This window comes from Malaclemys terrapin, chromosome 5 (genome assembly GCF_027887155.1).
Source record: "Malaclemys terrapin pileata isolate rMalTer1 chromosome 5, rMalTer1.hap1, whole genome shotgun sequence".
Lineage (NCBI taxonomy): Eukaryota > Metazoa > Chordata > Testudines > Emydidae > Malaclemys > Malaclemys terrapin.
In genome coordinates, this window is record NC_071509.1 from 44308443 (window position 1) to 44325002 (window position 16560).

At 40.7% G+C, this 16560-nt stretch overlaps 1 protein-coding gene across 4 annotated transcripts in view; it reads left to right on the top strand.

Moving 5' to 3' along the window:
- Positions 1–16560, top strand: part of WDR19 (WD repeat domain 19) — a 137722-nt gene that overhangs the window by 91120 nt on the left and 30042 nt on the right. For all 4 annotated transcript variants that reach the window (XM_054029211.1, XM_054029210.1, XM_054029208.1 and 1 more), the window contains exons 26-32: positions 871–995; positions 2363–2475; positions 4463–4531; positions 5065–5142; positions 11185–11281; positions 13055–13179; positions 15152–15233. In XM_054029211.1, the coding sequence (XP_053885186.1) occupies positions 871–995; positions 2363–2475; positions 4463–4531; positions 5065–5142; positions 11185–11281; positions 13055–13179; positions 15152–15233 (689 nt within the window). The remainder of the gene's footprint in view (positions 1–870; positions 996–2362; positions 2476–4462; positions 4532–5064; positions 5143–11184; positions 11282–13054; positions 13180–15151; positions 15234–16560) is intronic.

Genomic DNA, 16560 nt, shown 5'->3' on the forward strand with positions numbered 1-16560 from the left:
ATAGGGAAATTGCATGCAGGGCCATGAATGTAGGGCTGGGGCAGGGGGTTGGGGTGTGTGGGAGGGGGTGCGGCAGGGGGCTGGGGTGCAGGAGAGGTGTGAGGTGCGGCAGGGGGCTCAGGGCAGGGGGAGAGTATGTGAGTGTATTTCATCACTACATCCTCCCTGCATTCTCAGGTTTCTACACAAGGGGAGTGAATTTCACTCTGAGTGCATAATTTTGAATGTTCTCACTCTTACATACAATAACACAAACAGACAAAAGCAGTAAATATCCATTCAGTTCAAAGTGCCATGTATGGTTGCCTGGGTGCATATCAAGAACATCACACTCTATTAAGAATGCATAATGAACATAATTGGACAGATGATGTGGAACAATCAGAACTTCAGCTTTATTATTTTTAAAGCATATTTCAAAGGCAGTAGTCCTCACTGAGAACTATTGTCAAATTTTAAATGGAAAAAAGAGTACGGTATATGAAAATATCATTAGAAAAAGGCTTCTGAAGAACACTTTTTGCATTTGAATGTCTCAAAATTGGCCAAATAGAAATTTATCAGTTTCACCAAAAAAGTTCACTTTTGGCTTGTCAATAAACATACAAAATTTGATCCCAAGTGATAGAATCTTTTAGAAAACGATAAACAAGCAAGCTTCAAATAGAAAAGCCTTCTCATCCATAATTCTTACTAGAAATTAGTTTATCATAAGGTACAAGCATATGCTAATAGCAGCATGCTAGAAGAATGATTTAATGGTCCCTCCATTGCCACACTCATTGCACAAGAGAGATTTTCTTTGGAAAACATTTGGAGTGTGTTTATTATGTTATTTAACAAAAGTATTAATGTGTTTATTTTGATCAGATTCTTTCTGCAGTTGGGTGACTATGGTTCTGCCATCCAGTTTTTGGTCATGTCTAAGTGTAATAATGAAGCTTTCACACTGGCCCAGCAGCACAATAAGATGGAGATTTATGCGGACATCATTGGTGAGAATTCTATTTTAATAATTTTATTTGGAATTCTTTAGCAATTTATGGCCTATTTGTGAAGAAAGGCATAGAGAAGTCTGTAATGATGATGTGCAGCTGTGTGAAATTTCACATCTCTTTGATCCATGGTCACCTACAGAATTCAGTTTTCTGCCTTATTAATACTAAGAGGCAATGGAAAACTCACTGAACCAGTTCACAGTGATGCCATTTGACCATGCCTAATAAACAACCAGGGTACTTACATTATGGTGTGTAAAACCTAAATTAAAGAACTGCTCCAGTAAGTCATTAGTAAGGCTGCGAGTTTGTCATGGATTCTGTGACTTCTGCAGCAGCTGGTGCACCTGGCTCAGGGGCAGCTCAGGCAGCCCCCTGCACCAGGCGCACCAGCCACTGCTGGAGCAGTCTCGGGCCACTGTCTTCTCCCCGAGCAGCAGAGTTTGGGTGTGGGAGGGGGCATGGGGTTGGGTTACGGGATGGGGTGAGGTGGGCTCTGGGCGGCACTTACCTGGGGCTCCCCAGAAGCCGCGATATCCCCCCCCCCCCCTCAGCTGCTAGGCGGAGGTGTGGCCAGGCAGCTCTGCATCCTGCCTCCGCCTGCAGGCACTGCCCCCGCAGTTCCCATTGGCCGCAGTTCCCAGCCAGTGGGAGCTGTGAGGCCAACACTCTGGGCGGAGGCAGCACGCAGAGCTACCTGGTCATGCCTCCGCTTAGCAGCTGAGCCGAGGGGATGTCACTGCTTCCAGGGAGCCCCCCAGGTAAGCGCTGCCCAGATCCTGCCTCACCCCATCCCGTGCCCCTGCCCCCTCCTACACCCAAATTCTACTGCTGTTGGGGGGGGAGGACGGCGCCACGTCGGGAGCCTGCCAGTCCCGCCATCATGCCCCCCTCCATCCCCCCAGCACCAGCAGGGGTCCTGGGTCATGCGCCGCTGCCCACACCCCCAGCACCAGCGGGGGTCCTGGGCCACGTGCCGTCACACCCCCCCACCCCCAGCACCCAGGCCGCCCTCCCCCTGCACCCGCGGTTTCCCCAGGAAGCCCCCCACCCCCGCAAGTTTTAGTCACGGGTATTTTTAGTAAAAGTCATGGACAGGTCACAGGCCGTGAATTGACTTGTCCGTGACTTTTACTAAAAATACCCATGACTAAAAGGTGCCATTAGTCCTTTATCAAAGATCAAATGTGGCACATTAAGTAGGTATAAACTGTGCAAAACAGAAGTTATAAATCCAGCTGGCTCCTATTTTGGTTGAAAACCAAAAGCCAAAAATGTGAAATATATGGTTTGCCTCTTTGACGGGATCTATAAACCTTTGTTTCATGAGAAGAATTTTGCTCACATTAGTGTCTGTGTTGCAGGTTCTGAGAATACTACCAATGAAGATTATCAGAGTATTGCACTATACTTTGAAGGAGAAAAAAAACATTTTCAGGCGGGCAAGTTCTTTTTGCTGTGCGGTCAGTATGCCCGGGTTAGTATTCAGAGAGTAAAACAGCAACAGTATTTAAATGCGCATAGCAATGGTTGTGCAAAACACTGGATTCCAAGATTATTACACTTCCTACAGAGCAGAAAAAAAATAGGCTTTTTATCTGCTTCCTCGTATTTCACATTAATGCAATCAGAAGAAAAAATATTACTGTCCTACCTACAACAAAACTTAGAGGAAATTATTTCTTCCATTAAATAGAAAATGAATAGAGGGTGAGTGCTATATAGTACGTTATTCAGCCATGCACATAATTCTTATTGACAGCAGTAGAAGCTTCATATGGATCGTAGACATAATATATCTCTTAAGTGATACATGAACATACCGTATATACTTGATCATAAGCCGGTTCGTTTATAAGCTGCCCCCCCCCAAGATGGATAAGTAAAAATGGAAAATTTTTATGACCCATTCATAAGCCGACGCTATAATTCAGGGGTCAGCAAACTTTGGCTCCCAGGCCATCAAGATAAGCCGCTGGTGGGCCGAGATGGTTTGTTTACCTCGAGCGTCCGCAGGCACGGAGGTAAACCTAAGTAAACAAAGTGTCCCAGCGCACCAGCTGCTTACCCTGATGGGCCAGGACAGCAACTGGTGGGGAAATGTTTTTTGGGGGGGAGAAGCTGGGAGTCAGGGGAGTAACCCCCGCGACCACCCCCCGTGTGACCCCACCCCTAGCCTGGGACCCCCAGATTCTCCCCATCCCATCCCTTCCCACCTTAGCTGGGGAGGGCCAGGGGAGGATGTCTCTGGCCTGGCTGGAGCTGCTCCGGCAGGCTGGGCAGCACAGCTGCAGCCTGCTCCGGCGGGCCAGACCAGGCAGCCCAGCTGCAGCATGTTCCAGCGGGCTGGGCCGGGCGGCGCGGCCACAGCCTGCTCTGGGGGGGGCGGGGCCAAGCGGCATAGCTGCAGCCTGCCAACCCTGGAGCTGCAGCTGCTTCAGAGGCTGGGGGGAGCAGCGTGGCCAGAAGTGGAGAGACTCTGGCCCCGTCTCTTCCCTTCTGGCTCTGCTGTCTGTGCTGCCTCTCCTTGCTCCCTCAGTTGGGAGGGAGGGGCTGTGTCCCACCTCTCCCTCTCTATACACGTTCAATAAGCCGACCCCCTTCTCTGGTGCTTCCCTTTTTTACTAAAAAAAATTCGGCTTATGAACGAGTTAGTTTAGTTACTGTTTACTTGCTTGTCTGAATGTTCAGTTGTAGAAAAAACTCATTACTTGATTAAATACTGTAGCTTATTGAAACACAGTTTTTAAAGGAAAGAGTATGCAAATTATCATATTTTTTATAGCCTGGTTACAAGTTGCGTGTGTCAGCTGCTGCATATTAAGCAGAATGTTTATGTCCTGAGAGCAAAAAAGCAAGGTTATGAATTTTTGAAAATTATCAGCTGCTGGGGATGGGACCATTGTAGGTGACCTGCTCCTCCCAGTGAGTCAGTGCCCCATTAACCCTTGGTTGCAGCACCGTGTAATGCCCCAATTGAGCAGATCTCCTCTCATTGCTGGCTGTCAGTGCTGAGAAGAAATGTGCCAGGACTAGGCTGTGAATGCTCCTGCTGTTCTGATGGGGTCATAGGAGTGAGGAGGAACCAGGGTGGGTATGGGTGATGTGCTGGATTGTAATTGTCCAGCAGACCCTTCAGAAAGACTTCATAAGTATATTTTTTCCTACAGCTGTTTTTGGGACAGCAGCTGATGCTTGTGTACCGCCATGGTCCTGGTGGGGTCATCCTTATTGATCATTTTCACTACTTTGTGACTCAATTGACTTCAGATTCATATGAAACAACACAAATGCTCTTAACGTGTGCTCAGGGATCACATAATTTTAATGTAATCAAAGGATGTTTCTCCTTCTTTCCCAGATGCTGCAGAACTAGATGAATTAAAAATAGGGAAAAAGATTTTTATAAAGAAAATACCATGTCATTTATCTGTTATATCCCTGTATTTCTATTTTTGTTTCAGGCACTAAAACACTTTCTGAAAAGTCCAACCACAGAAGATAACATGGCTATAGAAATGGCTATTGAAACAGTAAGAAACATTGATACACCTAAGAAATTGAATATTCAGCCTGCTTTTCAAGTAATCTGTGTCTCTACTGTAATGATGTCGTCCTAGTGTATAGCAGATTTTGAATAGCTTATAGATGTAAGGAGGAAGCTGCAAGAGTAAAAGCAAGGGCTAAGGTAAAAAGTTCCTGATGCCATCCCAAGTAATTTTCTTAGCACTGATGCTGAAAAAAGGGAATGTAAATAACATATCTGTCTGTAATTCCAAATCTAGATCTTGTTAATATTTAATGGATGCCATTTAAAAACCTGTTAAATAGGTAGTAGTTTATGAAATCCTTGCCATAGTGTGTTAGATTTTTCAACATGGACTTCAGCATGTCAAAGAGAAGCTGATCAACCAAATAGATACCTGCTTTACTGCATTTTGAGTACGTAACTCCGGTAAAAACATGTTTTAAATATATCTAAGTTCAAAGGTTTTCTATGGAGAAATCTAATTCTTTTTCCCCATATTTCAGGCACATGTTGACATTTTTCATCTGTCTTTAATAGGTGGGACAGGCAAAAGATGAAGCACTAACCAATCAGCTGATAGACTACCTTATGGGGGAGAGTGATGGCATGCCCAAGGTACTATATTCTTATCACTCTTTTTTCTCCAGTTTCTGTTCTACAGGATGATTTCTTTTATTTTTTTGCCCTTCAGACACCTAGTAGATGTAGATTGTCCAGAACTATTTTTATATATCCAAAAAAAGCAAAGTGCTCAGCTTCCATTTAAGTTCCTAAATTAAATGATCAGATTTTCAAAAGGGCTCACTGCGAAGCATCTCCCATTGATATGTGGACAATGGGTTCTGTAGTTATTTGGAAATCTAGCTACTCATTTAGATACCTAAATGGATGCTGAGCTTTTTTGAAAATCTGGCCCTTTATTTTTGTACTTCATTATCTAATATCATACAATTTTCAAAGTTGAAAATGATTTATTACAGTCAATTCCAACTGCAAATATAGGGTATGGTTTCTCTAACTATACTTATCTTAGATAAAAATTAAGTACACTGTGCTGGGATATACAATTCCATATGTGATCTGTACACGACTACATAAAGCGTTTATAGTAAAAAGAAAACTAAAGATTAGCAAATCCATATCTTGAGTTTCTAATGGCATACTTTATATATAGAATGATCAGTTATTTAACACTAAGAATATAAAATATTGTAGGTATTTATTTTGTATTGTGACTTATGGGAAGTCTTTTTGAGGTCACAGAGTTTAAGGTCAGTAGGGATCACCAGACCATCTGGTCTGACCTCTTGTATCTCACAGGCCACCAACACCACCATTACATTCCTGCAGGAGCTTTACAGATTTTTGCTTTTATCTCCCTTCTGGGAGCCCCCATTTCATACCCAGCATCCTTTATACAAAGAGGACTAAATAGAACTTCTTTTGGAGTCCATAGGTCACTTCTCCCACCAATAGGTAGAGATGCAGGCACGGGGAACTGGTAGACTACCACCAATAGGCTGTACTAGTCCGTTTTCCCCTTTTACGTGCAATATTTTTTGTATTAGTTGTCACGTTTGTGTACTTGGTTAGTAATGTTAACCAATAGTGTTAATCCTGCTTGTTAATGCCATAGGTCTGATGTTAAAAGGAAGACTGAGAATACCAAATATATTTCAGGGTAAAGGGCTCAGAGAAGAGAAATTATGTCTTCAGAGGTGAAATTCTCTTCTCATATCCACACAACCAATCTCTACTTCAGTATCTTGATTTCCATACACATGCAAATCACCAACTAGGTGAGCAAAATATAGGAGTGTGGATCTGAGAAAATAATTTTGCCCATATTATCTTTGCATGATTATTTTTCATGTAGGTTTTAAAATAAACTAGCATTGCTAACAGCCGTCAGATGGTGGTAATCTTCAGGTAATTCAGGTTCTCTAAGATCCTCAGTGGCTGAGCTACAGAAGGCACTTGCTCCCATACATACACTGCATCAGAAAGACTCTGCAGGGCTTCCACAGTGTAATCTCCACAGTCCTGTAAATTCAGAATCACAAATTTATGCTCTGTAGGTATGGAGCTGGGTTTGACAGCTGTAGAGATGACACGTAGTTGCCGCTGAAGGGCTACAAGCCCTCAGAATTCTAGTTGCGGTTTCCAACTCTGTAGTGAGGTTGCAGAGCTCCAGCCTCTTCCTTGCTGTGCTGTATTATATAGGGCCAGGATTTGGTCCTTTGGGCATTTAGTGACATTTCTGTCTTTTTTTTTTTAATTAAAAAAAAAATCTCTGCACTTTGAGCAGCTGCTTTATCTGTCTTTGTTGGGTGCTGTTTTGATGTAATGTTACCTTTCATCAGACATTTGGATGACACCAAAATTGTAGAGGGAATATACACTCAACAGGACAGAATTCAATTGCAAAGTGACCTGGAGAGATTAGAACTGTAAAGGCTGTGATGGGACATCTGGTACTAACAAATATTGCTGCACACCGCTATAAACTGTGGGTGGGACATGGACTGACTGTCACATCCTGTCCTTACATTATTTTTTCTGTGAACCACAACCAAGCACCCTGGTTGCCTCGGGGAATGTATGGGATGGGGAATTGGAAGTAACCCACAATATGAAAAAGTTTGAGAACCAGTTCTAACAGTTTAATTTTTTTATAAAACATCATAGCATTGTGGGAATACACTCATTGTAATGTTTAACATTGTTTTGCAACTTGTATGAAGGGCATTCTTTTTCTCATTTAAAAGCTCTCTCTTGTTCTTCTGAATGCTTTACCCCATCTGCCATAGTCTCTCTCAGTGAGTAACATCATTTTACTTTATCAAATCATAGTACTGTAACTTGTTAAAAAAAAAAAAATTTTTAACTTCATTATAGTGTAGAGGCAAATGCCTGACCGAAATTCTCAGGCAATCTGAATTACATTTTTATAGAATAATATCTTTTAGATGGTAGAATTTTTATTTCACTGAAGATAAAATCTAAATTGAAGTAGCCATACAGCAGAAATGTGTTACTCCTCTCTTCACTTATTCCCAAGCTAATTCTCAAAATAGGCTGGTTGTTTCACTCCACTTCTCAATAAAGAGTTAATAGTGAGGTGTTATATTACTAAGCCTTTACTACATTTATCAAAATGTTTTTATACCCTTTGTATTCTAATATAATAATAAATTTATTACATATAATACTAAACTACACTTGTCAGAATTAAGACAAAAGGATTCTGATCCAATATCCTTGATTTATATCCTGTTTGTTTGCTTACTATAATGCATATCTCCTAGAGTGTTAATTAACAAGATTCTCCTGTTCTGTGTTTATTTTTTAAATACAAAAATGTTTTAAAAATTGAAAACAGCAACCCTGGAAACAAAATTCTATAAAGTTGCCAAATTCCAATAAAAAAGAAGTAATGGTCTATTGAATATTAATAATATGTTTTCCAAAAGTTCTAAGAAGGATATTTTCTATTTAAAATTGTTTTCTCTAATTTTTAAAAGTAAGCCAAATTTAAAAGCATACAATATCAAATTAAAACATTTAGGGCCATATTTAAAATAAACTGGACTCAACTGAAGATGTAAAAATAAATTATTTGTAGACACAATTTGAGTCATTTAGATATGTTACCTTAATTGCATCCACAACGAGGGATATAGGAAACACTATACCAGGTCAGGCTAGTGGTCCATCTTCTGACAGTGGTCAGATGATGTTTTGGAGGAAGGTACAAAAAACCGGGTGGTGGACAATTATGTAATAACTTGATGATAGGAGAGTTTTCTTCCTAACTCTAGTCAATTAATTATTGCATTGTCCCATCTAATACAATATATTATCCTATCTAATGCAACTGTAGATAGTTTCATTATCTATAGGAATATTTAATTTTTTAAAATCTCATTAAGTTATTAGCCTTTGTGGCAGTGAGTTCCTCAGGTTAAGTATGTGTTATGTAAAATTATATTTCCCATTATCAGTTTTCAGTGTCTCTTTTCAATCTCCATTGAATGTTTTTTATTGTTGTGAGGGCGGGTATGCAAGTCTCTATTTTGTTAACCTCTGTCATGTCCCTCTTATTTGTCTCCTCCCTCAGTTGAAGAGTCATCATCTTTTCAATCTCTTCCTTATATGGAAGTTTCTCCATGCCTTTAACAATTTTCTCACCTTTCTCTAAACTCCCTCTGTTTCCACAGTGTATCTTTTGAGATATGCTGAATGCAGTATTCTGGGGGAGGGTACACCATTGATTTACATAATTCCATTATCATATTTTCTGTCCCATTCTATATATATCCTAATGCTTTTTGTTTTTATGATTACTACAAATTGAGCAGAGGTTTCTGTTGAACTGTCTATAATGCTACCCAGGTCTTTTAGATGAGTGGATTGTAGTTAATTTAGAACCCAGCAATGTGTATAAGTAATTCAAACTATTCTTTCCTATTTGCATTACCTTGCATGTCAGCATTGATTTCATCTGCTGTCATTATGCCAACTTGTCTAGTTTTGTCAGGGTCCCTTGTCAGTTTTCATCCTTCTTGACTAACCTAAATATTGTCGCGTCATCTGCAAATTCTACCCATTTGCTCACTACCCTTTCCAGCACAGTAAAAAAAAAAATATATATATCAACAACAGTGGTGACACTTTGCAATTAATCTTTTCCCATTACAAAAACTGATCATTTACTTCCACTCTTCGTTTTATGTCCTTAGACTGTTTCTAAAATACTTAGCTTCTCATTCCAGGACTATTAATTTCCTTAATAAACTCTTGTGAGGGCTCTTTTTCAAAGACATTTTGAAAGTCCATATAAATAGCCAGCTAGTTCTCTCTTATCCATTATTTGTTGCTGCTACTCAGAGAATTCTAGTAGTTTAATAGAGCATGATTTGTCTTTACCGAAACTGTGCTAGTTTGCTGCTATCATATCTCATTCATCTAAGTGTTCTAGAATTTTTTTTTTCTTCAGTTATTCAGCCAATTTTCCTGTTACTGAAGTAAGACTTGCTGGGCTGTAATGTCTAAGATTACCCCTTAGCACCTATTTTAAAGCTAGATGGATACCTTTGCTACCCTCTAGTCCTCTGGTATAGAATCTGACTTTAATGAGAGCTTACATATTTTTCATAGCAGCTCAGCCTCTTCATTCTTAAATTCCTACTCATCTCTTGGGGTCTATCTACACTGCAGTTAAACACCCATGGCTCCCCGTAGTCTGAGCCCTGCAAGCCTATGTCAGCTGACACGGGCCAGCCACAGGCGTTTAATTGTAATATAGACATACCCTTGGCTGTATACCATCTGGTTCTGGTGACTTACTACTCTTTAATGGCTGGGTTTTATCACCCTTACTCAAGCAAAATAGTATCTTAGTCCATGAGAAGTACTGCTGATTTCAAAGGGGTTTCTGGCAGAGTAAGGTGGTATTTTTGTGTAAAGGTGGCAGAATCTGGCATTAATTTATTCTCATCTTATTCCAGCCCAACCTCTTTTGATACCTCAGTATCTGATAGTATGTCATTTTTATTACCTGAAAAGAGAAGGTCTCTCTAACTTCCTCTGTGGTGAAGACTGATTTAAAAACATCATCTAAGCTTCTCTGCACTGCCCTTAACCTCCTTAAATTGCTCCTTTTATTTCATGATAAATCCAGTGTACCCACGCATTCTCCTGCAGACTTCCTGCTTCTGATCCACTTAGACTTCCTTGTTGTTCTTTTGCAGGTGCAGCTAAAAAAAGGAGTAATTTTAATCCATTGTTCTTTATCTTCTGTTGAATCAGGGGCTATTGCAATGAGCCATACAGAACAGAATTTCAAGGTCAATATTTTAGCATCAGTACTTTTCTGCAATAGTTTCTTTAATTACAACTCAATTATAATTATTTAAAAGGTTCTTGTAAGATAAAAGTTGTATACTTTTTTTTTCATAATTGTTCCTCCACTACAAATCTACTGTAGAATACCAAAAAGCAGAAACAAACCCCATAGGTATATTTCAAAAACTTCTCTGATTGACTAGCTGAATCAGTGTCCAATTTCTTCAGTATTAGTCACCTCATGATCAATGTGCTTTCTCTTCAACTTTTTTCAAGCAGATTATGTATTTTAGAAGTTCTCATATATCAGCAGATTTACATGACTGTTAGATTCCAGCTGAAAGAGGGATATCTTTCAACTGTATTTTCATGTACTGTTTAAGAATGTAATAATTCCCCTGATTGTTTCCTTCCTGAAACTAACCTCTTCCTCAATCCAAGAGCAGTTTGGGACTTATTGAGGAGAAGTTTAGAAACAATCCTAATCAAGGGGTGGAGGACCAGTAAAAATTTCTCCTTGATGAAGAGAAGGGAAGAGAGATTTCTGCTCACTACTTCCCCAAAAAAATATTAAAAAAGCTAGTTTAGCAATGAAAGAAGTGGGAGTACTGAATCACAGTTTTGTTTGCACTGCCACAGGCAGAGAACACGATGCACAGGCCGACAGGGTATGGCCAAGCCACAGAGTTCACAAACAAATCTGAACTGCCTCTTGACATTTGCTTGAGATGGAGAGAGGTTAAGATCTAGAAGATGATACAGCAGTATATGTTCCATTAGCAAAATTACTTTTGTATTGTTCTGATTAAGGACGCCAAGTATCTGTTCCGCTTGTACATGGCACTAAAGCAATACAGAGAAGCTGCCCGAACTGCCATAATAATTGCCAGGGAGGAGCAGTCTGCAGGTAGGTCACTCAATACTCTTAATTTATTTTGTTTTTATTGATGTGACAACAGGATTCCATTTTCCATCCCAGAAATATTTTAGATACTACCACTCGTAGGAGTGTGCTCAAAGAAGGGCATATATTAATTTTAGAAAGACCTCCTTCTTGTGTGTACCAACAATTTTCTCTTATATCCAGTCTTTATCTGGAAGTGTGAAGTTATGGGAGCTTAAAGCACTCTTATAGGGTGTGTATACACTGCAATTAAAAACCCGTGCCTGGCCCATGCCATCTGACTTGGGCTAAGGGGCTGTTTAAATGCAGTGTAGACATTCTGGCTTGGCCTGCAGCCAGACCCTCACACTTTACAAGATTCTAGAGCCTGGGCTGTAACCTGAGCCAAAATGTCTGTACCACAATTAAACAGCCCCTTAGTGCGAGCTTGAGTCAGCTGGCATGGGCCAGCTGTGGGTTTTTAATTGCCGTATAGACGTACCCCTAGTGATTGTGGTACGTGGAGCCCTTTGGAAAGTGAGATTGGAAAGTCATGGAGAGAGTCTCTTCATTTCTTTTATTTCATTCTCAGTAGATTTATTAGTAGAGACTACCTAGAACTTCACCTTTCCCCATAATGGAGGCCTATTCCTTAATTGCAGTGGCTGGTAGACATGGCTTCTAATTTAGGGACTGATCCTGCAGTCCTTGGCTATATCAAACACTGATTTTAGTAGGAGTTTCATCTGTAATGATTGCTTTTAAAAGAACAGACTTCTAAAGGTTCTTTTTTTTTTTTTTTATGCTACTTGTTTTTTAGTGGTTGGTTAGATTTTAGATAGAAGGGAGAGAAAAATAAAATGAACGAGGAAGGGGTTTGGGAAGCAAAATAGTGCATCTCCTCCATTGGCTGCTCCCTGCTCTAGTCCAGGCAATGGTCCTAGAATAACTTTCTATTTTCTTTTAATTTAAAATAAGTTATGGGAAATGTTTTTAAAAGAAAAACAGCAGCCTCAGGGACAAGGAGGACAATCATGTTCTGGGCAAGTTAACAGCTATCAGTCTGCTGCTCTGCAATGGGTTGGAAAATCTCAGACCCATGGCACTGAGTGTCAAAGGTCTGCTACACCACAGCAGTGAAAAACAGTTATGTGCTCATGATGTAAGCATGGAACATAAAGGCTCAAGGGTTTTATTATTCATTGCCTAAATTCCTTAAACCTGAAAATATAGCAGTAATCCTGAAATAATAAAATGTGGTGCCTCCACTTTTAAGCTTTAATTGATCTGAAGTGAAATCTTTTTCCACCTGTTTAATTTAGCAAAGTACTATACAGACATACACTAGAAGGATATTAAAGTAAAACTTCAAATAACACTGTATTTGATATTTAACTAATTATAGAAATAAGATGGGAAATCCATCCTAGGATGCCCTAAAACTACTCTTTTGTACTTAATTGGAAAAGTAATGGATGTTCCAACTTCCATTTTTAAAATAGGGGACAGCAGCAGATAAAATCATGATCTACATGTGCTTTGAGCTGTTCCACATATGTCCTACTTTTTACGTTTCTTCCCATGTCACACTGATTTTTTTCCATTTAGCTATTAAACTAGTATTGTCTAGGATATTGTAGCAGGCATCTAGGTACTTGTGATTTTTCCAGACAAATTGACTTGCAAATTTTCTTCTTAGATTATAGTTAAAAGCCTACAATTGAGTTTAATGATATCCCTTGTGTAAGAGCATTGTTGTGAAAAATTACATTTACTGTTAACTTTTTTCTTTTAAAGGAAACTACCGAAATGCACATGATGTTCTTTTTAGTATGTATTCAGAACTCAAAACCCAGAAAATTAAAATTCCTTCTGAGATGGCTACAAATCTTATGATTCTACACAGCTATATTTTAGTAAAGGTAATGCAGATTCAGAATTAGTGATTTAATGAAGCAAATTCTATGCAATATTTATATAAATTGTATAGATGGCTGCTCTGTGTAGATTAATTATGCTGGCATGTTTGTTGATAGTACATACAGATGGAAGTTGGTAAATGCACTAATTACAAGAATATTCCATTTCCATTCAGTGAGCTCATTGCCTATCAGTCATTTTATACCATTGAATAGCATAGTCGCAAAAGTTCCGGTTTACTCAGCCCTGGGTTTCTGTTACATGGCTCGGGTCCTTGTGTTTATCCTATGCAACTGGGATCAAATAAAAATCTGGTTGTAGTTTTACAATTACTAGAGATAGCTGGGGCTGCTAAGCCTGCCTCTCTCCTTCCTTAGATTTCATTGCTCTGCCCGTGGCTTTCCATTTCCTCACCCGTGCTAGGAGATAGCAGGCTCAAAAACAGCACTTTCAGCTGGCTTAGGGACAGGTCATAAGAAAATGGAGGCACCAAAGGAGTCCTCCGCTGAGAAAGACCTCAGGTTGGGGCAGAGGGGGAAGAGAGATGCCCTATAAAAATGCCAGAGGATAAAGACTAGACCTGAAGAGCTCTATGTAGCTCGAAAGCTTGTCTCTTTCATCAACAGAAGTTGGTCCAATATATACCTCACTGACCGTGTCTTTCAGAGGATAAAGAGGGCTAAATAGCATTCCCCAAAACACATCATCTTCCCCTCCAGTGGCCCAAAGAAAATAAGTAGTGAGGCAGACATATAGGCGTCATAGAGCCTAGTAGAGGTCTCTATCCATAAATATTTGTGGGCCTCCCCTTACTGGTTCTGTATCTATTTTGGCAGTATAGATGGTGGAGGTTTTCAGGCGGTTAAGTTACAAAACATCAGATGTATCCCACTACAATATGTGGGCAGAGAACTTAAGTTTGTAGGCTGTGTATGAGAGACTATATTTATCTTTGATTTTAGTAGAATTGCATCAGTGCACTGCCAGCAGAAAGTTTGGCCCAGCATCTTTTAGAATGGTTTGATGCCTTAATAATCTTATCAGATAACCTTTAAATCCACAAGTGATTCGCTGATAACTTGGAGGTTTGTCCATGGAAAAGTCTTACTGGCAGCTACAGGCTATAAACTGTTGTTAATAAAACCTAAAATTAATAAAAGCTTAAGAGAGGTAAAGCCCAAAGGAGAAAAAGTTACGGAAGTTTGAGAAGCTACGGTAACAAGTAGTTCTAAGATTAGCTGAAATACCAAGTACAGTATAGAGAGAGCCCTGTAAATCTGCGGATATCCACTTCATATCCATGGACCATTTTTGTGGATAATGATACAAACCACACAGATACAACCACACAGGGCTCTACTCACCTGAGGCGCCTGGCCCACGGCGTCTGGCCCGTGTAGCACTTGGGGCCAGCAATCAGTGGCTGGGGTTGGGCGGCAGGTCAGAGTCGGGGCTCTCCAGCACTCACTCGTCACGCCACTTCCTGCCCAGCAACTTGGGCCCCTCAGGCAGCACCAGCGTCCCCACCATGGCCCAGCCCGGTAGCCCTGACCACGCTCCCAGGCCTGGCCATGAGGATTGTGATGCAAGATGCACTGCTGCACTCAGTGTGCCAGCACTAGCGAGCCCCTGGGAGCAGCATGTGATGCAATGCCCCTTTGAGACCTGCCCCTGCACTGCCCCATACCCCCAAACCCCACCCTCCTGCTGCCTCTTCTCTGCAAGACCCTGCCCCCCCCCACTTCTCCACCCTCCTCCCCCCAGCCCTTGTGAGACAGCTTGCTGCTGTGGATACAGGTAAAAGATGGCTAGTATATCGCGGGTTGATCCTTGATCCTGGCGGATGCGAATCCACATTTTTTTATCCGTGCAGGGCTCTAAGTATAGAGTGGCCAAAGCATTTAGTAGTTTCAGATCCTCCAAATGCTGTTGCTGTAATCTGTAGTGTAAATATACCCACTTGTTTTATTTCAGACTCATGTTAAACGTGGAGATCACATGAAGGGTGCACGCATGCTTATTCGTGTAGCCAACAACATCAGCAAGTTCCCATCACGTAAGTGCTGTTCACCCACAAAAAAGCATACGAGAATTAACTATCCAGTGCATCAGACAGATACTTTCCTCTTGTGCTACTGTTGTGCATATCTTTTACTACATACCTACACTTGTTCAAAGTTAAACCTGTCCTGCCATGGAAAACCTGCTTTGCTACATGCCACATAGGTATGAAGGCCTTACAAAGATGAGCACAATACTGCTATCTAAGTGTGTGTCCTCAACCATAATAATTGCTAAATGGTTGCGGTATTAAGTTGCATGAACCACAGTTTCAATATCATATGTAATTGGTGGGTCAACTCTGGGACCTTGCCACAAAACTCATGTCTTCTTTCAAATGTACAGCATCTTCAGTAGAAGAGAGTACTGCAAGGCCAGGGAGTCTTACCATTATGGCAATCCTTGCTTGGGACAAAGTACAGTGCAAGATGCTAATGCTTGGCTCACTGTTATATAGTAGTTACCTTTAAAATTTTCATTTTTTGCTTTGGTAATTAGACATTACTGCTGTATGCCTTATACTCTGTCTAGGGAATACTGTTACCTACCAAAGGTAAAATTTCTTTGAGAAACGGCTACATGCAGAATCCTCTCACATATGACAACAGTAGTGACAGTACATATAGCTACACCACATGTTCACTTTTCACCTGCCTACACAGAGGCTGCTCTGCGTGACCAGCACCAGCCAGCTACACTAACTCCTGCACTCTTGAACACATTGTGACAGAAATTATACTCGACTGTTCGCTCCCAAGTTCCCAGTCACTGATGTCTCTACCTAAGTTATCAGTCCAGAGACACTGTGAATGTTTTGCTATGAATAGAGCTATGGTAAGAGGTGAACCATGACCATATTTGGGAGAGGTGGGGGTAATCTAACAATCCCCAAGGTCATATGTTCAGTCTCAGAAATGCACCATAGTGAGAGGAAACCCAGTGACTGGGATATATTAACAGGAAGTCCTGTGTAAGACACATGAGGTAATTGTTCTGCTCTATTCAGCAATGGTGAGACCTCAGCTGTATTACTGTGTCAAGTTTTGGGCACCACGTTTTGAGAGATGGGAACTGATTGGAGAGAGTCCTGAGAAGCACAACAAAAACAAGAGGTTTAAAAAAAAAACAGGCCCTGTGAGGAAAGGTTGAAAGAACTGGGCATGTTTATTCTAGAGAAGACAAGACTGGGGGGAGAATGTAAGTCTTCAGATAGATAAAAGGTTGTTTATAAAAAGTATGGGAGAACAGCTGGTCACATGTCCACCCAGGGTAGGACAAGAAACAATCGGTTTACTTGACAGCAAGGGAGATTTAAGTTAGAT